Source organism: Desmodus rotundus, chromosome 3 (assembly GCF_022682495.2).
Source record: "Desmodus rotundus isolate HL8 chromosome 3, HLdesRot8A.1, whole genome shotgun sequence".
Lineage (NCBI taxonomy): Eukaryota > Metazoa > Chordata > Mammalia > Chiroptera > Phyllostomidae > Desmodus > Desmodus rotundus.
Genome location: NC_071389.1, coordinates 112423995 through 112451878, shown reverse-complemented (window position 1 = coordinate 112451878; position 27884 = coordinate 112423995). Strand labels below are relative to the sequence as shown.

General features: G+C 44.7%; 1 protein-coding gene across 5 annotated transcripts in view; it reads right to left on the bottom strand.

Annotated features, from left to right (window-relative positions):
• WNT5B (Wnt family member 5B) overlaps positions 1-27884 on the bottom strand; it is a 153794-nt gene that overhangs the window by 10442 nt on the left and 115468 nt on the right. For 4 of the 5 annotated variants that reach the window (XM_053920853.1, XM_053920854.1, XM_024555793.3 and 1 more), the window contains one exon: positions 8201-11349. In XM_053920853.1, coding sequence (XP_053776828.1) covers positions 10891-11349 — 459 coding nt within the window. In that variant the 3' untranslated portion in view covers positions 8201-10890. Of the gene's footprint in view, positions 1-8200; positions 11350-27884 lie in introns of those variants that run through there. The other variant, XR_008426434.1, reaches the window with a different exon arrangement.

Genomic DNA, 27884 nt, shown 5'->3' with positions numbered 1-27884 from the left:
TCAGGTCTGTCCAGATCTGCATGCAATCCATGTGTGTGTGTTTTTTAAAGATTTTATTTACTTTCAGAGAGAGGAGAAGGGAGGGAGAAAGAGAGGGAGAGAAACGTCAATGTGTGAGAGAAACATTGACTTGTTGCCTCTTGTTTGTCTCCAAATGGGTGCCCGGCCTGCAACCCAGGCATGTGCCCTGACAGGGAATTGAACCGGCGACCTTTTGGTTTACAGGCCAGCGCTCAATCCAGCTCAATCCACTGAGCCACACCAGCCAGGACACAATCCATATGGCTTTGTACAATCTGAGCGCAATGCCACTTTAAAATATATTTTTTTAATATATTTTTTCTTTTTCTGCATTGACACTTTTGATTCACACTGTGTCTTGTGCATCTATCCAAAGCTAGAGAAAACAAAGACATAGGCCAAGCTTAGGGATCAGGTTTGCCTAAAAAAAAAAAGTCCCCTCCTGCCTTAGCTGGTGTGGCTCAGTGCACTGAGCACTGGCCTGCTAACTAAAGGGTCGCTGGTTGGATTCTCAGTTGGGCACATGCCTGGGTTGTAGGACAGGTCCCCCCAGTAGGGGGTGCATGAGACGCAACCACACATTGATGTTTCTCTCTCTTTCTTCTTCCTTTCCCTTGTGTCTAAAAATGAATAAATAAAATCTTTAAAAAAAAAATCCCCTCCTCACCTGATCCTATAATGTGGTGCAGCTGACCACAGTGGAGATTAGAATCGGGCCCAGGAAGTTACATTTGCACATCTTATGCAGGAGGATTTGGGGAGACACTATACTGACTTCAGTCTCCTGGGAGAGTCTAATGTAAGACAATTTACCACTCTCTCTCCCAGATTCAATCTTGAGTGTGTAGACATTAACAATTTACTCTGAATCCCACCCTCAGACCTCCAACAGCCTGAGGCCCTGGTCATGAGACAGGCTAGTAAGCCAGGAGAAGTGGAACAGGGACACTGAGACAGAGTTAAAAGGCCCAGCAGTTTACGGCCATCTAGTACATCACAAAATCCTAGCTTCCCTAACAGAGAACACTTCAGAGTTAAAGATTCACACCTCTCCTTCCCAACCTGAGGGTAAATAGCTTAAATCACCCTACCCCCAGGTAGATAGCAGAAATCCCGTTAGTTCCATCTGTGCCGACTGCACCCAAGGACAAATGAAGGTAAGGGGGAAAATGTCATTTTGGAGCATCAACAAAAAGGTGATGAATATTCTATTGAGATCCTCCCCCAAGACTTCCCCTAGACCATCTCCCCCAAACCCCCAGCCTTTTAACCCTCAAGACGAAGGACCCAGAGTTCACTCTCCCTCTGGGGAAGCACTCCCACACCCTTCTCCTCTGACAAGCGTCAATCTCCTAAACTCTAAGGTCCCCACAAGACCTGCAACCAAGCTCTCTCCTGTTGCGGCTTCTCCCCAAGCCGTTCCTTGTTTCACTGTCCCAGCTTTAATAAACGTGCCCTCACATCACCTGGACTTGAGTTGTGGAATCTTTCCTGCAAAGAGTCAAGAACCCACACACTACATCTGGCCTGAGGCAGACCTGCCACAGGCCCAGTTCCTGTCCCTTAACAGTCACACCTACCCTGACCTAGCCCAACTCTTCCTGCGAACAGCCACCTCTCTGCATGGAAGGCTTGGTGAAGACACATGTACTGGTAATAGCCTATCAGCAATTCCCAAACCCAGCTTCTGAGCAGACTCACCCAAAGCATATTTTATTTTTATTTTACTTTCAGTTGATGAGAGAGAGGGAGAGATATCGATTTGCTGTTCCACTTCTTTATGCATTCATTGGTTGATTCTTGTATGTGCCCTGACCAGGGATCAAACCCACAACTTTGGTGTATTGAGACGATACTCTGACCAACTGAGCTCCCTGGCCAGGGCTCAAGGAATCTTTTAAAACACAGGTTCCCAGGCCCCCACCCCAGATTTACTCAATTAGCGTCTCTAGCTCTGGGTCCTGGGAGTCTGAATTTCAAAACCTCCCCAGGGGATTTTAATTCAGCTAGATCAAGGGCAAGCAATTAAAAATGCAATGAACTCCGTCTTTACTGGTCCCACCAAAAGGAGGGAAAACCCGCGACTCTCACCATTTGCACACATCAGAGCACCCCTGCAGACTCAGACCCAGCTGTAATCCACGCTCTGCGAAATATCCACCTCAAGCGTCCTCTCCCACACACGTGAACACCATCTTGCTTTGACTTGGGCTCCCTTGTCTCTGAGCAGATAGAGAAACAGGAGCCCCAAGAGCTGCGCATCACACAGCTTTAACACCTGCACCCACCACCGGACTTGCGCTCTGAACCAAGAAGCCCGGGTGAGAGCTCTGAGGCAGGCAGCAGGAGCTGCTGGTCTTTTTCTTGCACCCTCAGTGGGCACACCCCGGGAAATGGGAGTCATAATACCTGACTCCTCTTCCTGCTTTCTTGTTCCTGGGCACCTCAGTTCCTCATTCCAGGGCAACTGCAACTTCCACGCCTGATTGGATATTTCCGCCAGGAGAATTGGCTGCTTACTAACTGAGGAAAAGAATTCATGCAGAGATACTTGATTCCTCCAAGGCCCTTGAGACACAATGGAATTCCAACAGCCAGGTGTTCCGAGGGCCAGAAAGCCAACATTCCCAGTCTTGAGACCTCAGGTGACCTCCTCAGAGGGAAGAAATGCTGTTCTGGCCCTGGGGGCTGAAGTCCTCACCCAGGAACTGTGTGACCTCCTCCTCCTACTCTCTTCTCCCATCAGCCCAATTCCACTCTTTTCCCCTCTGTGCTCAGATCCTACAGGCCTGGCGGGGAGGGCGGGGGTGCAAACAATTAGAAACCTACCCTTCTACCTCAGACATCTCCCTAATAACTGAAGGAGGAGTATTTTGTCTTTTTAAGCACTAGGTTCACGCTGGGGCAGTCCATCCTTATCCTTCTTATTGCTTAGGCCCTGATATCTAAAACCTTCCCATAGTTTATCCACGTAGCTCATTCCTTTCCTGCCAAGAGTCCATCTTACCGCCTCCTGCCAGCCTCCTTGGTGCTTTCTCCAAGGACCATCAAGTCTGGCCTAGCCTGAGGATTTAAGTCCTTATGCTGTGTTAGGTACAGTGCCAAGAATGAATTGAAATTTTCAGAGAATCAAAAAAGTAAAATAAAGAAAAAATCCAACTCTCCTGTGTAAAAAGAACTACCATGTACCAGCTCTGCAACTCACAGTGAAGTGGAGTGAGTCACCCAGTCAGCCCCATGGTCCCAGGCACGGAGCTCCCCAAACTCAGCATCCCACCAGTTCGCACTTTGCTTCAACATGTAGGTCAATACACTCTCTTCACTTGTGAGTAATCTTCTGTGTCATTAATCCTGTACACTTTGCATTTTACCTTAGATTTGGGATCGCCAAGTTCCCTCTGCCAAGTATGTGCCCCTTTCAGGAGAAGTTCCCCTACTACTCTTCTCATTCAAAATTCATGGTGGCAAGAGGGGGAAGATTATTTACACACCTTGAGACTTAGAAGGAAATAGGCACCTCTAATTTCAGGTGACTAGATCCTGTAGTTACCCGGAAATCCACTGAGAAAGAGCTCTGGCATAAGTATCAATTACCAGCTGTGTGAGTCAAATGTCATTACTTAACCTCTCTGAGCCTTAGCTTTGCCATCTATAATATGTAGATAACAATGCCTACCTTGCAGGGGAACTGGGAGAATTATATAGTATAACACATGCAAAGCAGCTGGTATACAGTTAGCACTTGATAAATGGTAGCTATAATTATCTCCACCTCAACAAGGATAACCTTCAAGCAGGCAAAGTATCCACTGCCTGGAAACTACTGAAGAGCAGGGAATAAACTGCGGTTAATCACATACTAGTGTGCAGCCACTTCCCCAGCCCACGCTCCACTGTCAGCACTGAGGTCTCGGTAGCCCTGCTGAGCAGGACTAGGCATTCTTAACTGCACTACCTTTCACACTCAATATTTTAAAAATATGTAAAAACAAACAAACACTGGCCTAACTCTTCCCAAATTTTCCAAATGAAAACCATAAAACTCTGCTGCTGTCCAGATTCTGTTTCTGCTATCAATCTACAAGGACCCCACTGCCAGTCTGAACAGCAGTGTGAGCCAGATTTTTGGCTACAATTGATGAAACAGCGACACCGTGTGGCCACACGGAACTGCAGCCCAGCCCAAAGTCTTGGCGCTGATGGAGGAGCAGTCAGGTCCCGTCAGTTAGAAAATAAAATGAGGAAAGGAACAAAGCACCCTCCAAGTGTGAGTGGAATTACTTCCCACTTTACAAATGTGTCTCTCTTGTCCACAGCCTAAAGTTTGAAGGCTGGATAGCTTGTGCTCTCAAATCAAAAAGGGCAGAAGAAGGCTAGCCACAGGGCATATGTAAAGTTTCAAACATTTGCACATTGCTCTCCAGGAGCTGTGGAAAATTTACTGAAAAATCTTAGCAATCCTTACCCTGCTCAGATATTTCTTGGTATGTACTTAGACCTTTAAAAACTAGGAAAAGCCTGAAGGAAGCGATTAATACTGTGGAGTTATACTGTCAACAGGAAGATACCTTTAAATCATTAACAGGAATCATTGGCCTTTTAAATAGAGCTCAGTATAAAAAAATTACTAAATCTGTACAATGGAATGTCAGCCAGGGGTGGTCACTGCATCTAGCCTGGTATTCTGCTAAGTAACTTGACTCCCCTTAACACTATCAGACAAGACAAATGAGTATTAATCTCATCCCTGAAGATATTTAGGAAACACAGGGCTTCCTCTTCACACTAGTGAGCTCCGGTTTTTACCTCTTGAGAAAAGTCTTAGGACTTGTCCCATAAGTATGCATTTTCACAGATCAAAGACTACTTCTCACCAGCACTTTCAGGTGGAATTCTTAGGGGATTTTCATGCACATAACAAGCTGGATTACATGTTCTCTGATCTAACCATCAGCAGAGAAATTGTTGAGGACAGAGCTGCTCCTCCCACCTCCATGAATCCTTAAACCCCATCCACTTCATTGACTTGAACCACCGTAAGGTCTTGGGATGGTGGAGAGAGCCCTGGCCTGGGAGCTCCTCCCTGGGAATCTGGAATGAGGATCAGAAGAGATTCTGAGTCACTTCCATGGCTAGAACTGTAGCCTGTTAACTCTGAAGCTGCTCGCTGCCCTGTTTCCCACCGTGAGGAGCACAGGAAGCTGGTCTGCAGAGACACAGAGAGAAGCCAACTACAGGGAAGACAGAGGGGCAGAGGAATAAGGCAGGTGTCTCGGTCAGTTCCTGAAGACCCTGCGGTCTAAGAGACTCTCCTGAACCCTTATAATACTTCCCTCCTTTTAAGCTGGCTCAAACTGATTTCTGTTACTTGCAAGTTTGAGAGGACAAACCTCACAGTGACCTGGGAAGTTACAGTATTTTTTGGACCATAAGACGCACCTAGGTTTTAGAGGAAAACAGGAAAAAATTTTTGAAGCAAAAAAATGTGGTAAAATATTTAATAACATAAACAAACACCCCCCCCCCAGTGAGCCAGGTATGCTACATTCGGACTATAAGACGCACCCCCCATTTTCTTCCCAAATGGGGGGGTGCGTCTTATAGTCCAAAAGTATGGTGATCTCCTTATCCTGCAGTTCCTTCATCTCTTCAGTGAGAATCATCATTCATTCAGCAAATATTTATTGAACACATTCTCTGTGCTAGGCACTGTTTTAGGTTCTGGGAGACATAGCTGGGAACAATAGAGATTTTAAAAAATTCCTTCCTTTATGAAATTTCTCCTCTACTAAAAAGGTCTCTGGAAATAAAGTAGACATATGAGAGAAGAGGTAACTTCAAATCAGGTACCAGCTAAAGAGCTGGTTGACCCAAAAAACAGAGCATAAGCTCCAAGTCTTAGAAGATATATTAGAGGGCCAGAACCACTTAAAACAGTACACAGTCCTTTGGACTTTAAAATAACATTGGGTTAAAAGGCCAGCCTTTCTATGGTGTCTTTCTCCTCACATTTTGGTGCGAGTGCTGAGGGCCCCTTCTCATATTTTGCTGGTAGGCGCCACTTGGGCAAACTCTCCTGATACTGCAGTTTCCTGCCTGCTTGGGCTGAGGGCGGCTTTCCGTCTATTTCCGGTTATCATGGGGAGCAACAGATAATGCACATAAGTGACAGATTCAATCCACAGGTAATTTCAAAATCTAATTTTAGCCACCTCTCTCCCACTCAGTTATTTGTCAATACTACTTAGGAAGCCTGAACTGACTGATCTGGTTCTATTTTCTGTTGCTGCCTCTGGAAGACTGCAAATGAACCAAGTGGAAACCAAAAGGCAGGCAGCAGGAGGGAGAAAGCAAAGAATATGGATAACCTCCATGATGAACACGCAAACTCTCACACAATCTAGAAAATTAACTGTGTGAGGACTCAGTCTTTCATATTGTCTGACCCTCCTATGTGGGCTAAAATCTTCTTACTTTGGGAAAATTACTCACAGTGCTTATGTAAAATCAGGAATGAAAGCACCCTTTACTTCCTTTACTTATTGTATTAGTAGAAATACAAGGCAGAGATTCTTATATAATAAAGGACGAACCATAATACTTAACACTCACACCTCAGGTGGCCCCTTTCAGCTCCCCAGGACCCCTCTAGAGATATGAGGCTTGTCATCACTAGCCAACCAGAGGGCAAGGGTTTCCAATACAGACAATTCACGTTCTGCAGCATCTCAGCCAGAAGCAGTGAGTTATTTTATATTTTCCACATATTGCATGCCTGAAGGACCTCTCCATCTCCCCTCCAAAGCTAATGAAAAACGCCTGTTCCTGTGTGCATGGGTGTGTGTGTGTGCATGCACACGCCCACACACCCCTTCAAGTGTGCGCACACTCACACATGCAGAGGTCCTCCCAAAGTAAACGTAACCAGTTCGGTGGAGACTGGCAATGCATCAGAGCCTGTTTGAAGACAGAAATGACTATTTTCCCCCACCCTTTCAGGATGGTTGTGGCTCTCTGCCCAAGAAATAGGCTTCCTTTTTGATGTGCTACTGCTGCCATAAGAGCTCTGTCTTGAGGAGCAAGCTCAACTAAAGATGTGTTGCTAGTTCTCAGAACTCCAGGGCATGACAAAACTTAAATAAGAACATAACGATTTAAGCCCTGGCTGGGTAAATCAGTTGGTTAGAGCATTGTCCTGATACACCAAGGTTGCAGTTTTGATCCCCATCAGGGCACATACAAGAAATAATCAATGAATGAAAAACAAACCAAAAATAAATCACTTTCTCTTTCTCTCCCTCCCTTCCTCTCTCTCTAAAAAAAATAATAATAAAAATGATTTAAGATAGGAAGCAGGGCAGAATTTCAGAAGCACCAACCAGTTCGGGGTTTTAACACAAGTAGCAAGTTTTGTTTTCACAGCAAAGAATGAAGAATGGTTGGCCACTGAGTTCTGCAAATTGGGGTTTCCAACCCACGTTCTTGAGACTTTCATTAAAATGCCTTTGTGAAGAGACCTGCCCTGGTCTTAAATCTGGCTGTGACTGCTTTCCTACCCTCTCATCTACTCTTAGATGGAGACAGTCAGGCATATCTTTCTCCTAACTTTATCTTGAAGACAAGTGAATACACGCAGACAAACAGCTAAGCAAATATTGCCTTACTATAGTCATAATGGGTCTGCAGGCTCCCCGTACCAGTCCCAGGCAGAGGAGGAGGTGGAACATCCCCAGGCAAGTCAGTTCTGCTCTGTGCCAGATGCCCTTGCCCTTCTCATCAGAAAGGATCCCCAGAGTGGCCAGGACTGCTTGGCCCAGGCATTACATCCAATGCAATGATCTTTCCATTAGACAAAGTGTTAACAATAATCCATGCTAGGTATGGGGATCCTGCACAGGGTGTCCTAGGGCCCTGGGCTGGGCCTCAGGACCTGACTCCTGCCTCCTTGCAGATCTTGGGCTGGCTCTAATGACAGGAGGTCCAGTGTGGTCTCTGGACCACCAGCATATTGTCTCAGGTCCTTGTGAAAGGTGCAGACAATAGTCCCCACTCCAAACCAGACCAACTGAACAAGAATTTCTGGTGTTGGAGACCTCTGCATTTTTACAGCACCCTAAGGTTTGGGAGCTACTCAAGGTTTGGAGGTCCTTACCTGTGGGGAGCTGACTGCCACGTTCTCTCCCTGCTCGAACATTCGATGGTCCCAGGCAGAGCTCATTTTTTTTAGGTTGGTCTCCATGTTCTGCAGCCACATGACTACAGCATTATGGGTTACTTCACAGACAACTGCCAATTCACCAGGATTTAACAAGCATGTGACAGCAAGTATAACTTCATCCCTACCTACTTTGAAAATTAAGTGTTTCCTGACCCCGGCTGTCAGTGGATGCAAAAATCACACTGGTATTTGAACATATGACTTGCTCCCCATGCTAGAAAGACACATTCGATATTCACCCCACCTTGCCATGGCTCTGCTGGAAGACCTCAACATAATAGGGATGGCTCATCTCCCTTCATGAACACAAAGTCACTTTTAAGGATTGTGGACAAGTCACTCTCAACTAATTTCCTGTAGTTTGTAAGGATGAATTGCATTTCAGCTCTTAAGTGCTTTGAGCACCTGATGTAAGGTAACTCTCCCTCCTCTCCTCGCCTCTTCAGGTGATGTGGCAAAGAGCAATAATGTCAGCCTGCGTTTCAGAACCCACATTGTCACTGTCGGTCTGTGTGGCCGTTAGTTTATTTGGTTAAATGTCAACTAATGAAGCCACAGGCATGGTTTTGATCTTCTGCAGTCCAGCTGACTTCAAGTGCCTTCTTTCATGGACCACCCATCTTGAAAATGTTGACCAAAAGAGTCTGAGTAACAATGTGAAGAGCAGTTACTGTTAAAATAACCCTACAGCTGATATTCTTTGAAGTCAAGTCACAAGGTTCCTCTTCAGATACGAAAGATACAAGTAGTATATATGGCCATGGATACACTCAGGCAGAATAATCTTTTAGATTATTTTGCAGGATTATTTGTTCATTATAACTCGTTAGTTCCATAATTCCATTATTTTCCCAGAAATAAACTTTCTAGAACAAAACTAGTCTTCATGTGGTTACCGGCTCACCTGGAGGCTGGTCAGTCCAGTGCAGCCGGGATCAATGTCTCTCCTAGTAACTGCTTCCTCCTTTTCTTGGATATAACAGCTCCCTCCTTGGACCCCCAGGCTCTGCCTTAGACTCTCTCACTGGCCCCTGCTACTGGAGTCCAAACCTGGAGTTGGCAACATACAGAATCCTTCAAGGACCATCCCCACCACCTGTGCTTTTCCAAGGACCCAGGAAACAAACCAGTTAACTTAGTAGGCTGTAAATGGAGGAAAAAGGGAAAGGGTAAATGTGAGGTTTACACTTAAATCTCCAAATTCTTTTGTTTATAATAGTAATATTAATAGCTACCACTTAGCGAGTTTTTAATCTTTACCCAATGTTTATTAATTTAATTTATTTTATTTTTTAAAAGATTTTATTTATTTATATTTTTTAGAGAGGGGAAGGGAGGGAGAAAGAGAGGGAGAGGCACATCAATGTGTGGCTGGAACCCCCAACCCAGGTGTGTGCCCTGACCAGGAATCAAACCCACAACCTTTTGGTGTATGGGACAATGCTCCATCCAACTGAGCTACTTGGCCAGGGCCATTTATTAAGTATATAACTTTGTGTTAGCCCTTGGGGACAGCACTTAAATGCATTACCCTATTCAATTCTCTTAACATCCTCTTGTTCCTGCCTCTGATTACCAATCTAGAGCTCTGAAAAGTCTCAATTTCCTTACCCTCTTCCATATGTATACCATGCATCAGGGCTCTAAGCATTAGGTCAAAATAAGAGGAGACTCATAAAAGGTAATTGTATCCCCAAATAAGGTAAGGGAGAGAAACTTCAATGAAGGGTATTTAATGTCGGAGAGAAACTGTACATCTGGGTCAGAGATGAAGAGACCATGCCAAGCTGGCGAGCCTGACCTAGCTACGCATCCTGTCATGCAGGAGGCCTCCGCTGATGGAGGAAGTGACAGCAGCAGCATCACAAGGTTCCCCTCCCTGGGTGGGAGCACAGTGCAACATTCATGCAGTCCAGTCACGCGCCAGGCTTTCTGCAGCTCAGGCACAAATACTCAGTTCATGTCTTTCCTAACATGTCAGGCCAAAGGCCCCCTTTTCCCCTGGTGCAGGGAACTTGTGGCAGGAGCCAGTGAACAGTGGAGGGACAGTAATTCTCCCTGGAAAGACAGGCCAGGGAGGTGTGGGTCCTTTTGGAGTCACGGGTCACAGATGACACTGGGCCGCTCCTCATGTCTGCAAGTATGCATACAAATAAAAAGGCAGGAAAGCACTGGCCCTTTCACAGAATCTGTCAGTGTTCTGGGCGAGACCCTGGAGATTTCAAGGTTTCAGCTGAGTTCCTGCTGCCTTCTACAGGGCCTCTGGGCCCAACGGCTGAGGTCAAGTCCAGTCATCTACCTAGCAAAGGCTCCAGACTTCCAGACAGAATCATCTTCTCCACCTAACCACCACCTCTCTCCTCAAGGGCTAATGGATAGACAGCAAATATTCCCAAGTCCCTACATCCTGAGAGTTGCCACTGGAGAAAGGGAAAGAAGACCTTTGTCCCACCCACTGAGAGCTGAGAACCAGCAAAGTCCAATCCGCAGAGATCTTTAACGTCTCTTAAATAGGCTTTTCCTTTCCATTTTCTTCTTTTAATTATCACCCATCCATTCATTTATACAAATATAAAATAGATTTATATAGATTTATATAATATAATCTTCTGTGAGGCAGAGTGGAGAGGCGGCCAGGAGCGTGGCCCCGGCTATTTGCAGACGTGCTGGTCGACGACCTCTGTGCACTTCCTGCACTTGACGAAGCAGCACCAGTGGAACTTGCAGTGGCAGCGCTCCACCTGGACGCTCTTGAACTGGTCGTAGCCGCGGCCGCAGCACATGAGCTCGCAGCCATCCATGCCCTCCGAGGTCTTGTTGCAGAGGCGGCCCTGGGTGCCCAGGGAGCCCGTGGTCTCGTTGCGCAGGCAGTAGTCAGGGCTGGGGTCCACGTACACCAGGTCCTCGAGGGTGGGCTGGTTGAAGCGGCTGTTGACCAGCTCCAGCTTGCCCTTGCGGGTGATGCGCATGGCCGCGGCGCTGTCATACTTCTCCTTCAGCTGGTCCCCTACCTTGCGGAACTCCGCCAGCTGGAGCCAGCAGGTCTTGAGGCTGCAGGACCCAGAGACGCCATGGCATTTGCAGGCTACATCTGCCATCTTATACACAGCCTGAGGGAGGAGAAAGAAGGACATAAGGAGAAGAGCCCTTGATGGAAGATGTCAAGACGGTGGCTAGAAGGGCCACAGGCCAAGTATAGAACAGGGCTGACGGGGGGCGGGGGCGGGGGGAGGAGGAGTTTTTCGATTATAACAGAGATCTTTCCAGGATCCTCAGTTGCTCACACTGACCGCAGATAAGGGAGCCCTATGAAGAAACATGCTGGCAAGGCATGTGGTAGTCTGACCCGCCACGAGGGCGGCATGAGGTGCTTGCATGTCCTACTTTACCCATTTCTTATTACTTGAAATCTGTCACAATAAATTTCTATCTTGATCTTTAAAAAAACCCCAAATAAAAACCAACAAAATGTGTCCAGCTTTCACACGATGCAGAACACCAGGCAGAAAACAGAATCTAGTCAAGTGGTAAGCCTGTAACAGAAACTGCTGGCAGGGCCCTGGTTGGCCAAAGCTCTCCCAATCCTGACACATACCCTAAGAATTTAATAGTCACTTAAATTAAATAAATAATAAACAAATAAATAATAAATATTATTTAAATGTTATTTATTTATTTTTAGAGAGAGGGGAAAGGAGGAAGAAAGAGAGGGAGAGAAATATCAATGTGTGGTTGCCTCTCATGTACCCCCTACTGGGGACCCGGCCTGCAACTCAGGCATGTGCCCTGATGGGAATTGAACTGGTGACTCTTTGGTTCACAGGCCGGTGCTCAATCTGCTAAGCCACGCCAGCCAGGGCTACATAAATAAAAATTAAAATAATAATAATAATAATAAAGAATTCAATGGTCATTAATGCCATAGAATTATCGGGAGCCTCACTGTAGACCACATCATATCTGATACCCCTGGAAGAGGGGGTAACGGTGAAGGGAGAAGAGCATGGCCCGGACAATGGAACAGCAGGCTGGTGGGTCCGTCTACAGGGGTGACTCATCTGAAATCAAATCTACCCCAAAAGTCACTGCACTATAACAATGTGGAGTGGATTTGAAGTTGGGTTACCCTAGATCAAAATGTAAAAGCCAGAGTAGACCAGCCCTGGGTGGTGTGACTCAGTGGAATTGAGTGCTAGCCTGCAAACTGAAAGATCGCCAGTTCGATTTCCAGTCAGGGCACATGTCTGGGTTATGGGCCAGGCCCCCACTTGGGGGCACATAAGAGACGAGCAATTGATGTATCTATCGCACATCAATGTTTCCATCCCTCTCTTCCTCCTTCCTTTCCCCTCTCTCTAAAAATAGATAAAATCCTTAAAAAAAAATAAATGAGTAGACCAGAAACTGTTTACAAAGTGCTTTCCATTGAAAATATACTGAGGCATTGTGTCAAATCACCCCACTAGCAGGCACAGGGTGCTGATGGCAGGATAAAAGTGTGAGCCCGCCACAGAACAACTCCCTATACCACAGTTATTGCCACCAACTGAGTAGGGACTCATCTCTCAAGGGCTTTTCTCAGATTTCTTTTCAAGATGGCCCAGATTGTGTCTTTATTCAGCACTATGCAGATATCACTGCAGGTACATCATCATATTACTGTTGTGCAAATTCTTCCTGATCTTTTTTTCTGATGTGGAATTATTCCCACTCTTTCATAATGGAAAACTTGAAGTTCTAGAGAGCCTTGGTAACCTGTTCAGGGCCACCCAGAAGGGACTCGGAATGTCTAGCACTTCTGCACTCAGTCTTGGGGCTTAAAAACAGCTTAGGGGGAAGAAGGAAGGCAGCCTCCTCCCCAAGGTTAAAGGCTCCCACACTTGGCAGGCATCTCCAGGCCCAAGGCATAAAGGAACCAATACCCCATTCCATCAGGCACTTCAAAGACAGAGCCTGCAATTATCCTTCTGGCACAAATCCCCAGGTCCGAGCTGGAGCCTGACATTCCTCAGGAAATGGTCCTTGGTTTAGACAGGGATGTCAGGCATCTGGCGCTGCCTGAAGGAGGAAGCTTTAGAGGCCTAAAACTGTGTACCTTGCTGCTGACTAAGGGACCAGGATAAGCATCTCCACTGGGAGCAAACACTTGGGGAGATTTGGATAAAAAGAGTGAAAGCAAGACCTCATAGAGTAAGGATAGGAATTTTTAAAAAAGATTTTATGTATTTATTTTCACAGAGAGGGAAAAGATAGGGAGAGAAACATCAATGTGTGAGAGATACATCCATTGGTTGCCTCTCACACGCCCCTAACTAGGGACCTGGCCCGCAACCCAGGCAAGTGCCCTGAGTGGGAATCGAACTGGTGACCTTTCAATTCACAGGCCAGCACTCAATCCACTGAGCCACACCAGCCGGGGCAGGAAAGAAATTTTAGTAAAACAAATCCAAGAGGAAGAGTGTCACTGATCCTATTTAGACATTCATTCCATCCTTCCTCTAGGAAGGGAGACATTGTAGAAATATGGAATTTGGATTTTAAAATATTTTACTATTGATAATTTATAAGTTCCTCCCGTAGGAGAAGGGGGAAAGGGATACCCCAATTTTTGACCCTTTCTGGTAGCTGAAAAAGCAATACAATGTTTTTAAAAATGTTTTTAGTTCTACATCTTGACCCCTGGCGAACCTCTCTCTAAATCCTCTTCAATTCTACCTAATGGTGTGATTGAGCTTGGTAACTGATAGGAATGTTACAAGAATTAGGCCACTTTTTTTTTTTTTACTTTTAGAGAGGGGAAGGGAGGGAGAAAGAGAGGGACAGAAACATCGATGAGAGAAACACTGATTGGTTGCCTCTCGATTGTGCCCCAACTGAGGATGGAACCCACAACCCAGGCATGTGCCCTGACTTCCCAGGGCACTTGAACTGGTGACATTTCGCCTTGTGGAACATGCTCAACCAACTGATAGGGCAGATTAGATAGCTTTTAACTGGAAAATTCTTGAAGCCCTTGAGTGACCAGGCAGTATCAACCCGCTGCTCTTGCCATCAATATCTAAAATTGACTCACTAGAGACTCTTAAAGGCCAAGAGAAATTTCCTGTAAAGTACATTCAGGATTTACTCTGTGGTCAAGATGTCAAATCCTAGATACTCCATTAAAAAAAAATACCTGGTTGTGAAATACCTGGTCAGAGAATTACCCATTCCTGCCACCATTTAGTCTTTCCTGTAGAACTTTTTGTGTAGGTGTGGGGTGAATGCCTCTGGCCTCAGATAATGACTGACAGCTGAGGCCTGTCCCCTGGGAACAGTGTGAAAAACAGAGGGACAAGAATTCCCAACCCGGTGGATCCAAGATGGTGGTAGAGCAGGTGGATGTACACTCACCTCTTCCCAGGATCAAACTGGAATTACAATTAAAATATAGAGCAAGCAAACTGAATAACCAACTGAAGACTAGCTGAAGAGAAGTCTTACAACCAAGGATTTACGGAAGAAGCCACAGTGAGACTAGTAGGAAGGGCAGAGATACGCAAAGGGCTGGCCCTGCTCTTACAGGTGGCAGCTGAGATTCCGGGAGGATACCTGGGCTCTCCAGCCCAGAGCATCAGAGCTGAAAAGAGGCATCTGCATAACATGTGGCTGTGAAAATCTGTCTGCCAGAAAGAGACAGGAGCTTACCAGAAACACAGGTGCCTTCTTAAAGGGCCAACACACCAAATCTCATTTGCAGCCACTCGCCCTGGGCTCTGGTAGAGGGAGTGTGGAGCAATCTAGAGTCCTGTGAGCAGAGGCTGGGGTTTGTGGCTCTAGGGAGAGGGCTGAAGGGAAGCAGCCAGAATCCCTGTGCTGAGTCCCTCTCCCACACTGCGAACACCATCTTTCTTGTGTGGAGCACTCCCCTTCCTGCAGCATGAGCTTGGAGGACAGCAATGGTTCCACTATCTGGACTCCCTCTCGCTCCATCCTGTGAAGCTTGCACCCTGCTGAGGAGTCAGTGGACTGGGCTGTGGGGTAGAGGTCTGGGCAGACTCAGGGGGTGTGAGTTACTAAGTTGTCTGGCTTTGGAGTGGGGGCCGTTGCCACCACTTTTCCATGAACCTGACTGGTGCCTCCCCCCGACAAAAGATCTGATTGCCCCACCCTCCGGGTTCCTGGTGGTCCAACCCTCCCAACTACTGCTGGTTCCACCTTGCCAAGATCTGAGCAGAATCTGGAACTGACTGAGTTGTGTGGCTCTGGGGCAGAGGCCAATCCCGTTACATTTTCCCAAGCCTGACCAACATCTCCCTTACCAGAGCTCTCCTAGCTTCATCTTCCCAATTCCTGGCAGCCATGCCCAGCTGAGATTGGGCTCCTGGCAGGATCTGGGAGACTGAGTTGTGTGGTTCTAGGATAGGGGCCATTTTCCCTTGTACACCCGACTGGTGCAGAGCCCTCCCTCCACACCGTCAAATATTGCTCTGTTTGGGCCTGATAAACTCTTCTGGTCTCACCCTGATGACTCCCTAAGACCCCAATGTACCAGAAAGGTATGTGAGCCCCTAGCAGGTGGCAGCTAAACTTGGTATACCTGGAGATATTTGCTGAGTGGCCTCAGACCCAGCATTGGCACTGAATTTGAACCTGCATCAATCTGGTGAACACACTTGCTCCTACCTAGTGACTCACTGAGAAACTACCTCATGCAACTTGAGTACCACCAGAGGCTTTTTTAGTAACTGAGCCGAAGAGGCAGCTGGCAGGCAGGGGCAGGTAGAAGTGGATCTCAGAGTGCCTTGGGGCTTTTGCTGACCTTCCCCTGGGCCCAGGGCTGGTTAAAGCCAGACTTGGTGAGCAGTTTGGTCCTTACCGCACACATGCAGGCCCAGCAGAGGCAGCAACAAACTGGATTGCTGTGTAGCTCCAAACAGGATGCCCAGGGCCAGTTACCAGCAGCATCTGACATAGGACTGCACCAGAGTCCCTCCCAAGAGGCCCCAGAACCAATACACCCAGTGGCCAGCTTCAGACAATCTAAGAGCAGTATCCAATAAGCTTCACAAGTGGCATATCCAAAGGGAGATCTAGGCAGGCACCAGATCCTGCTGAGCTGAATTCCACTTTGTGTGGTCAGAACCTGAACAGCAGCTCATACAATGTGGTCTGGGTTGATACTCATAGCCAGCAAGCCTGGGGGTAGAACCCACACATAAATGGGTCAATAGCAGTCAAGACCCAATTACAACAGGAGGGCCCACATAATACACACAAGGGTCATTCTGGGAGTGCCCAGTTCAGGTGATCAATTAGACTGTGCCACTGGGTCCCACAGGACACCTACTACATACAGTAAATCTACCAAGACGGGAAGTCATAACAGATCTACCCAATACAGGGAAACAAACACAAGAGGCAGCCAAACTTGGGAGACAAAAAAACCTATCCCAAATGAAAGAATAGGACAAATCTCCAAAAAAACCCAAACAAACCAAAAAACCAACCCCCCCCCAAAAAAAAACCCTAAATAAAATGGAGGCAAGTAATTTATCAGATATATAGTTTACAAAAGTGGTTATAAGGATGCTCAAGGAACTTAATGGGAAGTACAAAGGCATGAAAAGGACACAGAAACCACGAAAAAGAACCAGTTAGAAATGAAGACTACAATATCTGAAATGAAGAATACACCAGAAGGAATAAACAGTAGGTTGGATGAAGTAGAGGAGCATTTTGGAAGACAAGGTAAGAGAAAACACACAATCAGAACAGCAAAAAGAAAAAAGAATTTTAAAGTGAGGATAGTTTAAGGGACGTTTGGGACAACACAAAGCATAACAACATTTGCATTATTGGGGTACCAGAAGGAGAAGAAAAAGAGCAAAGGATTGAGAATATATATAAATAAATAATGATAGAAAACTCCCTTGACATGGACAAGGAAAAAGACATACAAGTCCAGGAAGTTCATAGGTCCCAAACAAGAAAAACCCAAAGAAGCCCATACCACAACACATCAAAATTTTTATAAAGAGAAGATCTTTATAAAAAATATATATTTATTGATTATGCTATTACAGTTGTCCCATTTCCCCCCCTTCACTCCACTCCATCCTGCACACCCCCTCCCTCCCTCATTCCCCCCCTATAGTTCATGTCCATGGGTCATACATATAAGTTCTTTGGCTTCTACATTTCCTATACTATTCTTACCCTCCCCCTGTCTATTTTCTACCTATCATTTATGCTACTTATTCTCTGTACCTTTTCCCCCTCTCTCCCCCTCCCACTCCCCTATTGATAACCCTTCATGTGATCTCCATTTCTGTGGTTCTGTTCCTGTTGTAGTTGTTTGCCTAGTTTGCTCTTGTTTTTGTTTTAGGTGTGGTTGTTAATAACTGTGAGTTTGCTGTCATTTTACTGTTCATGTTTTTCATCTTCTTTTTCTTAGATAAAGCCCTTTAACATGTCATATAATAAGGGCTTGGTGATGATGAACTCCTTTCACTTGACCTTATCTGAGAAGCACTTGATCTGCCCTTCCATTCTAAATGAAAGCTTTGCTGGATACAGTAATCTTGGATATAGGTCCTTGCCTTTCATGACTTTGAATACTTCTTTCCAGCCCCTCCTTGCCTGTAAGGTCTCTTTTGAGAAATCAGCTGACAGTCTTATGGGAAGACCTTTGTAGGTAACTATGTCCTTATCCCTTGCTGCTTCTAAGATTTCTCTCCTTCTGTTTCATCTTGGGTAATGTAATGATGATGTGCCTTGGTGTGTTCCTCCTTGGGTCCAGCTTCTTTGGAACTCTCTAAGCTTCCTGGACTTCCTGGAAGTCTATTTCCTTTGCCAGATTAGGGAAGTTCTCCTTCATTATTTGTTCAAATAAGTTTTCCATTTTTTGGTCTTCCTCTTCTCCTTCTGGCACCCCTATAATTCAGATGTTGGAATGTTTAAAGATGTCCTGGAGGTTCCTAAGCCTCTCCTCATTCTTTCGAATTCTTGTTTCTTCATTCTTTTCTGGTTGGATGTTTCTTTCTTCCTTCTGGTCCACACCATTGATTTGAGTCCCAGTTTCCTTCGCATCACTATTGGTTCCCTGTACATTTTCCTTTGATTCTCTTAGCATAGCCTTCATTTTTTCATCTAATTTTCGACTAAATTCAACCAATTCTGTAAGCATCCTAATTACCAGTGTTTTGAACTGTGCATCTGATAGGTTGGCTATCTCTTTGTTGCTTAGTTGAATTATTTGTGGGGCTTTGATCTGTTCTTTCATTTGGGCCATTTTTTTTTCTTGGCGCGTCTGTTACTTTAAGGGGCGGAGCCTTAGGTGTTAACCAGGGCGGGGTAATGCTGGCTGCTGTACTGTGATGCTGTATGTGGGGGAAGAGCCAAGAGGGAGTAATGGCGCCTGCTCCACTCTCTGCCGGATTTCAGTCACTCCCTCCACTACCCACAATCAAACTGGGCCCCTCTGGTGCTGGTTCCCGAGTGGGTGAGCTTGTGCACGCCCTAGGCCCCTGTGGGTCTCTCCAATGACCTCTCCTGTGTGGCTGGGAGTTCCTCCTGCTGCTGCCTCAACCCCCACGGGTGTTTTCAATCAGAGGTTTGAGGCTTTATTTCCCGGAGCTGGAGCCCTGGGTTGCAAGGTCTGCTTTGCTCCCCAGCCAGCCCTCCCGGTTTATCTATGCGCGAATGTGGGGCTGCAGGATCTGCTAGCTGTCGCACTGCCTGCCCCATTCATCCCACAATCTGCCAGTCTCTGGGTCCTGCTGCGTTGCCGTGAGTCCTGTCAGCCCCAGCTGCCCCTCTCCGCCCCTCCTACCAGTCTGGATGAATGTTTCTTCTTTATCTCCTTGGTTGTTGGACTTCCGTGCTGTTCAATTTTCTGTCAGTTCTGGTTGTTTTTTGTTTTTAAATTGTTGTTGTCCTTCTTTTGGTTGTGCGAGGAGGCGCAGCGTGTCTACCTATGCCTCCATCTTGGTTTTTAAAGAGAAGATCTTAAAAGCAGCTGGAGAAATAGTTAGTTACATACAAGGGAGCTCCCATAAGACTGTCAGCTATCTCTCAACAGAAACATTTCAGGCTGGAAAGAAGTGGCATGAAATCTTCAAAGTTATGAAAAGCAAGGACCTACAACCAAGACTGCTTTACCCAGCAAGGCTATCATTTAAAATTGAAGGAGAAATAAAAAACTTCCCAGATAAGAAAAAGCTAATGGAGTTTGTTGCCACAAAACCAGTATTACAAAAAATATTATAGAGTCATAATGGTGGCATAGGTAAACACAGCTTGCATCTTCACAAAACCACATAAAAATTACTAACCTATAGAATAACCATCATTCAGAAACATCAGAAATTGAGCGGAATTGAAGTCCTACAGCTATGGAATTAAAGAAGAAATCACATCGAGGCTGGTAGGAGTGATGGAGACATAGAATGGGCTGGTCCCACCCCCACGTGTGGAAAATAAAAACTGGGAGGAATACCTTAGGAGCAAGGGGTCACAGCCACACACCAGGCCCACCAGCCCAGGGTTCCAGTGCGAGGAAGGTAATTCTCCATAATTTCCGGCTATAAAAACCAGTGGGGACTAAGGCTGTGGAAGACAGAAACTGCAGGAATCCCAGGAAGTTCTTCTTAAAGGGCCTACACACAGACTTACTTGGACTCACTCCCTCTGAGCTCCAGTACTGGGACAGTAGATTGAAAGGCATCAGAGACATACAGGAAAGAAATGAATTGTTTGGCATCTGACTGAAGGGCAAGAGCTGGGGGGCAGTTTTCTCCCAGCCAAAAGTCCACTGTTCCTTTTCTGAGCCCTCCGCTCACAGAGCCAACAGGCAGGTGCCATATCTGAGACTCCACCAACCTGGTTTACACTGTTTGCCCAACCATGGTCATTCACTGAGGCCCTGTCTCACCCAAATTTCAAGCCCACCCAAGCTGTTTCCAGTGGCTTTTCCACGTGAATGGCTTGTCTTGGCTCATGCTTCAGATTTTCCTAAATTCTCTGAAAGCAGCAGCATCTGGCTTCAGTAAGCCCTGTACCTCTCGCTAAGTCGTTCCAAGTCAGCACTAGCAGCAGCCAGCATTGGTTCACAGCTTCGCCTCTCCTGGGCACCTCCAAGCCCAAAACAAGGAGCAGCCACCTCCAGGTCACTTTGTACCTAATATTCTGTGACCCTGGTCAGAACATAGGCAGTCACTGACCTTGAATGTGCAATCAAGGCTCAACTACAAGAGAAGAGTGTACACAGCCCACACAGTGGGTGCACCTTGAGTACCCAGCTTGGGTGATAGGGGAGGCTGTGCTACTGGGCCCTACAGGACACCTACTATGTTAGGCCATGCTACCAAGACAGGGAGTCATGGCAGCTCTACTTAGTACATAGAAACAAAGTTAGTACATAGTACATAGTGCAGCTCTACTTAGTACATAGAAACATAGAAACAAAGGGGAGGCTGCCAAAATGAGCAGACAAAGAAATATGGCCCAATGAAAACAGAACAAAACACCAAAAAAATAAATACAGAATAGAGAAAAGCAATCTATCACATGCAGAGTTCAAAACACTGGTTCTCACAATGCTCAAGGAACTTAGTGAGGACCTCACCAGCATTAAAAAGATCTAGTCAGAAACAAAGGATACATTAATTGAAATAAAGAACAATTTACAGAGAAACAACAGTGAAGTGGATGAAGCCAAGAATCAAATCAGTGATTGGAACATAAGGAAGCAAAAAACAACCAATCAGAATAGCAAATAAAAAAAATTCCACCACCCCCTGCCGCGAAAAAAAAGGATAGTGTAAGGAGCCTCTGGGACAACTTTAAGCATACCAACATTTACATCATAGGAATGCCAAAAGGAGAAGAGAAAGGGCAAGAAATTGGAAAACTATTTGAAAAAATAATGACAGATAACTTCCCTAACTTGTTGAAGGAAAAAGACATACAAGTCCAGGAAGCACAGAGAGTCCCAAACAAGGTGGACCCGAAGAGGCCCATTCTAAGCCACATCATAATTAAAATGCCAAAGGTTAAATACAAAGAGAGAATCTTAAAAGCAGCAAGAGAAAGTAAATTAGTTATCTTCAAGGGAGCCCCCACAAAACTGTCAGCTGGTTTCTCAAAAGAAACTTTGCAGGCTAGAAGGGATTGGCAAGAAAATTCAAAGTGATGAAAAACAAGGACCTACAACCAAGATTACGCTACCCAGAAAAGCTATCATTTAGAATTGAAGGGCAGATAAAGAGCTTTCCAGACAAGAAAAAGCTAAAGGAGTTCATCATCGCCGAACTAGCATTATATGAAATGTTAAAAGGTCTTCTTTAGGAGAAGAAGATCAAAAATATGAACAATAAAATGACAATGAGTACATATCTATCAACAATTGAATTAAAAAACAAAATAAACAAGCAAGCAGAACAGAAACAGAATGATAGAGACTGTTTGGAAGATTGCCAGATGGGAGGGGTGTTGGGGGTATGGGTGAAAAAGGTGAAGGGATTAAGAAGTACAAATTGGTAGTTAAAGAATAGTCATGGGGATGTAAATTATAACATAGGGAATAGAGTAGTCAAAAACATATATACAAATAAACAATCTAACTTTACACTTAAAGGAACTAGAAAAAGAACAACAAAGCCCAAAATTAGTAAAAGAAAGGAAATAATAAAGACCAGAGCATAAATAAACAAAATAGAGTCTAAAAATTACAAAAGATCAATGAAACCAAGACCTGGTTATTTGAAAAGATAAACAAGACAGACAATTCTTTAACCATTAAGAAAAAAAAAAGGGAGTGACCCAAATAAATAGAATCAGAAATGAAAGAGAAGTAACAACTGACACCAAAGAAATACAAAGGATTGTAAGAAAACATTACCAACAACTATAGGTCAACAAATTAGACAATCTGGATGAAATGGATAAATTCCTAGAAATGTTCTTCCAAAAATAAATCAGGAAAAATCAAAAAATCTAACAGACAGATTACAACTAATAAAATTGAAGCAGTAATCAAAAAACTCCTAAGAAACAAAAGTCCTGGATGGAATGATTTCACGGGCGAATTTTACCAAACATTTAAAGAAGAACTAACACCTAGCCTTCTAAAATTATTCCAAAACTTCAAGAGGAGAGAAGATTCCCAAGCTCATTTTATGAGGCCAGCATTATCCAAATTCTAAAACCAGATAAAGGCACTCCAAAGAAAGAAAATTATAGGCCAATACCCCTGATAAACATAGATGCTAAAATCCTCAACAAAATACTAATAAACCAAATCTAGCAATACATTAAAAAGATTGCACAACACGATCAAGTGGGATTTATTCTGGGGATGCAACATTGGTACAATATCTGCAAATCAATAAATGTGATACACCATATAAACAAAATGAAGGGTAAAAATCATGATTATATCAGCCCTGGCTGGTGTGGCTCAGCTGATTGGAGCATTGCACTGCCAATGGGAAGGTCTCTGGTTTGGTTCCTGGTTAGGACACATACCTAGGTTGTGGGTTTGGTCTCCAGTTGGGGCACGTGTAAGAGGCAATTGATCGATGTTTCTCTCTCACATTGATGTTTCTCTCCCTCCCTCTATCTCTCTCCCTTCCCCTCTCTCTGAAATCAATAAGCATGTCCTTGGGTGAGGATTAAAAAATGATCATATCAATAGATGCAGAAAAAGCATTTGATAAAATCCAGCATCCATTTATGATGAAAACTCTCAGCAAAGTGGGAAGTGAGAGAACAAAGCTCAACATAATAAAGCCCATTATGACAAATCCTCAGCCAACATCATATTCAATGGGCAAAAACTAAAAGAGTTTCCCTTAAGATCAGGAACAAGACATGGATGCCCACTTTCTCCACTCTTATTCAACACAGTACTAGAAGCCCTAGCCACAGCAAGCAGACAAGAAGAAAAAATAAAAGGCATCCAAATTGGAAAGAAAGAAGTAAAACTGTCATTATTTGCAGATGACATGATACTGTATATACAGAATCCTAAAGATTCCCACCAAAAAACTACTAAAACTAATAAATGAATTCAGTAAAGTAGCAGGATACAAAATAAATATCTTGAAATGAGTGGCATTTATATATGCCAATAATGAACTATCACAAAGGGAAACTAAGAAAACAATCCCATTTACAATTGCATCAAAAAAAATACCTAGGGCACTGGATGGTGTGGCTCTGTGGACTGAACACTGGCTTGCAATCAAAAGGTTGCCAGTTTGATTCCTGGTCTGGGCACATGCCTGGGTTGTGGGCTAGGTCCTCATCTGAGGACGTGTGAGAGGCAACCAATCGATGTTTCTCTCTCCCTCTCTTCTCTCAGTTTAGCAGGTTAGCGCTCAATCCACTGAGCCACACCAGTCAGCTCTCCCTCCCTTTCTTATCTCTCTAAAAATAAATAAATGAAATCTTTAAGAAAATACATAGGAATAAATTTAACTAAGAATGTGAAAGACCTGTTTTCAGAAAATTATGAGACATTGAAGAAAGAAATTGAAGAAGATACAAATAAGTGGAAGCGTATAGCATGTTCATGGATAGGAAGAATTCACATCATTAAAATGTCCATACTACCCAAAGCAATCTATAGATTCAATGCAATTCTTATCAAGAGACCAATGGTGTATTTCACAGAACTAGAACAAATAATCCAAAAATGTATATGGAACCAGAAAAGACCCTGAATAGCCACAGCAATCTTGAGAAGGAATAACATTGGACGAATCATGCTACCTGATATGAAACTATATTACAAGGCCATAGTAATCAAAACAGCATGATACTGGCATAAAAACAGACATATAAATCAATAGAACATAATAGAGAGCCCAGAAATAAACCCACGCCTGTAAGGTCAATATTTGAAAAAGGAGGGAAAAACATACAATGGGGTAATAAAGATAGTATATTCAATAAATAATACTGGGAAAATTAAACTGATATGTGCAAAAAAGTGAAATTAGGCTATCTTCATACACAAGAAAGACTCAAATGGATGAAAGGCAAATGTTAGACTTGAAACCATAAAAATTCTAGAAAAGAACAGACAGTAAAATCGTGGACATTTCTCATTGCAATATTTTTTCTGATATATCTCCTCAGGCAAGGGAAACAACAACAACAACAACAAAAACAATGGAACCATCAACAAAATGAAAAGACGATGCAATGAATGGGAGAACATATTCACCAATGATACATCTGATAAGGGCTTAATATCCACAATTTATAAAGAACTTACAAAACTCAACACCAAAAAAACCCAAACAATCCAATTTAAATTATGGGCAAATGGGCACCTGAATAGACACTTCTCCAAAGAGGACATACAGATGGCCAATAGACATATGAAAAGATTATCAACATCACTAGCTATCAGAGAAATGCAACTTAAAACACAATGAGATACCACTTTACATGAGTCAGAATGGCCATTAGCGGGAGAACCAAGATGGCAGCGTAGGTAGACACACTGCGCCTCCTCGCACAACCAGAACTGACAGAAAATCAAACGGCAAGGAAGTCCAACACCAAGGAAATAAAAAATAAACATTCATCCAGACTGGTAGGAGGGGCGGAGATGGGCAGCGGGGGGGGGGGGGGGGTGGGGGGGTGGGGGGGGAGGACTTGAGTTGCTGTGGTGGGACTGAGACTGGCGGAGTGTGGGACGAACGGGGCAGGCAGTCTGGCCACGGGCGGCCCCACATTCGCACAGATAGGTCGAGAGGGCCGGACTCAGAGTGGCAGAGAACGGGACAGGCAGAGGAGTGGGTAGCACCCAGCGGCCCCACATTCACGCACAGATAAACGGGACAAGTGGCGGGGAGCAAAGCAGACCGTGCAACCCAGGGCTCCAGCACGGGGAAATAAAGTCTCAAATCTCTGACTGAAAACGCCCATGGGGGTTGGGGCGGCAGCAGGAGAGACTCCCAGCCTCACAGGAGAGGTCGTTGGAGAGACCCACAGGGGCCTGGGGCGTGCACAAGCCCACCCACTCGGGAACCAGCACCAGAGGGGCCCAGTTTGATTGTGGGTAGCGGAGTGAAAGATTGAAATCTGGTGGGGAGTGGAGTGGCCGCCATTGCTCCCTCTTGGCCCCTCCCCCACATACAGCATCACAGTACAGCAGCCAGCGTTACCCCGCCCTGGTTAACACCTAAGGCTCCGCCCCTTAAAGTAACAGACGCGCCAAGAAAAAAAAATGGCCCAAATGAAAGAACAGATCAAAGCCCCACAAATAATTCAACTAAGCAACAAAAAGATAGCCAACCTGTCGGATGCACAATTCAAAACACTGGTTATCAAGATGCTCACAGAATTGGTTGAATCTGTTCGAAAACCACATGAAAAAATGAAGCCTATGCTAAGAGAAACAAAGGAAAATGTACAGGGAACCAATAGTGATGCGAAGGAAACTGGGACTCAAATCAACAGTGTGGACCAGAAGGAAGAGAGAAACATCCAACCAGAAAAGAATGAAGAAACAAGAATTCAGAAAAATGAGGAGAGGCTTAAGAACCTCCCGGACATCTTGAAACGTTCCTACATCCGAATTATAGGGGTGCCAGAAGGAGAAGAGGAAGACCAAAAAATGGAAAACTTATTTGAACAAATAATGAAGGAGAACTTCCCCAGTCTGGCAAAGGAAATAGACTTCCAGGAAGTCCAGGAAGCTCAGAGAGTCCCAAAGAAGCTGGACCCAAGGAGGAACACACCAAGGCACATCATCATTACATTACCCAAGATGAAAGATAAGGAGAGAATCTTAGAAGCAGCAAGAGAAAAGGACACAGTTACCTACAAAGGTCTTCCCATAAGACTGTCAGCTGATTTCTCCAAAGAGACCTTACAGGCAAGAAGGGGCTGGAAAGAAGTACTCCAAGTCATGAAAGGCAAGGACCTACATCCAAGATTACTGTATCCAGCAAAGCTATCATTTAGAATGGAAGGGAAGAAAAAGTGCTTCTCATATAAGGTCAAGTTAAAGAAGTTCATCATCACCAAGCCCTTATTATATGAAATGTTAAAGGGAGTTACCTAAGAAAAAGAAGATAAAAAATATGAACAGTAAAAATGACAGCAAACTCACAGTATTAACAACCACACCTAAAACAAAAACAAGAGCAAACTAGGCAAACAACTACAACAGGAACAGAACCATAGAGACGGAGATGACATGGAGGGTTATCAACAGGGGAGTGGGAGGGGGAGAAGGGGGGAAAGGTACAGAGAATAAGTAGCATAAATGATAGGTAGAAAATAGACAGGGGGAGGGTAAGAATAGTGTAGGAAATGTAGAAGCCAAAGAACTTATAAGTATGACCCATGGACATGAACTATAGGGGGGGAATGTGGGAGGGAGGGGGTGGGCAGGATGGAGTGGAGTGAGGGGGGGAATGGGACAACTGTAAGAGCATAATCAATAATTATATTAACAAAAAAAGAATGGCCATTAACAAACAAGTCTGGCCAGGATGTACAGAAAACCCTTGTGCACCGTTGGTGGGAATGCAGATTGGTGCAGCCACTGTGGAAAGCAGTACTGAGTTACTTCAAAAAATTAAAAATGGAACTGTCTTATGACCCAGAGATTCCACTTCTGGGAATACACTAGAGAAACACAAAACACTAATTCCAAAGAATATATGCATTCCCATGTTCATTGCAGCATTATTTATAATTGCCAAGATATGGAAGCAGCCCAAGTGTCCATCAGTAGATGAGTGGATCAAAAAACTGGTACATTTACAAAATGGAATATAAAAAAGTAGGCAATCTCACCCTTTGCAACAGCATGGATGGACCTGGAGAACATTATGCTAAGTGAAATAAGCCAGTCAGAGAAAGACAAGTACCATATGATCTCACTCATATGTTGAATCTAATGAACAAAATAAACTGACAAACAACATAGAAATAGGCTCATAGATAGAGAACAGACCAACAGTTGTCAGAGGGGAGGAGCATTGTGGAGCTGGGTGGAAATGGTGAAGTGATTAAGCAAAAACGAAGAAAGAAAGAAAGAAAACTCAGAGACACAGACAACAGTGTGGTGTTACCAGAGGGAAAGAGGGGTGGGAAGAGGTAGAAAAGAGTAAAGGGGGGATGAATGATGATGGAGGGAGACTTGACTGGGGTGGGTGAACACACAATACAATATACAGATGATGTGTTACAGAGCTGTAAACCTGAAACCTATGTAATCTTATTATGCAATATCACTCCAAAAATTCAATTAAAAGAAAAAAAAAAAAGAATTTCCAACAGGGAGCAGACAGAGGCAAAGGGAGAAAGATAAAGAGCCATAGAAGAGGTGTAGAACTGGAGGAAGGGGGGCCAAAGACAGGGAGACAGACAGGAGGAGAGTAAGGGACAGCAGATGCCAGATGTGGCAGATGGAAGGGAAGGGGCTGCCAAGATAAGGGCCCAGTACAAACAAACAAACAATTAAGGGCAATAAAATGAGGAGCCAGCAGAAGTGGGGTCAAGACTGTGACTGAAAGGAGGCCCAGATTAGGATGAATGCCTAGTCACCTCCGCATCTGTCACAATGCCCCACAGACAGCTCAGAGCAGAGACAGGAAACAGCCCTCCATGAATTTGACCTCTGGCTAGGAAACAA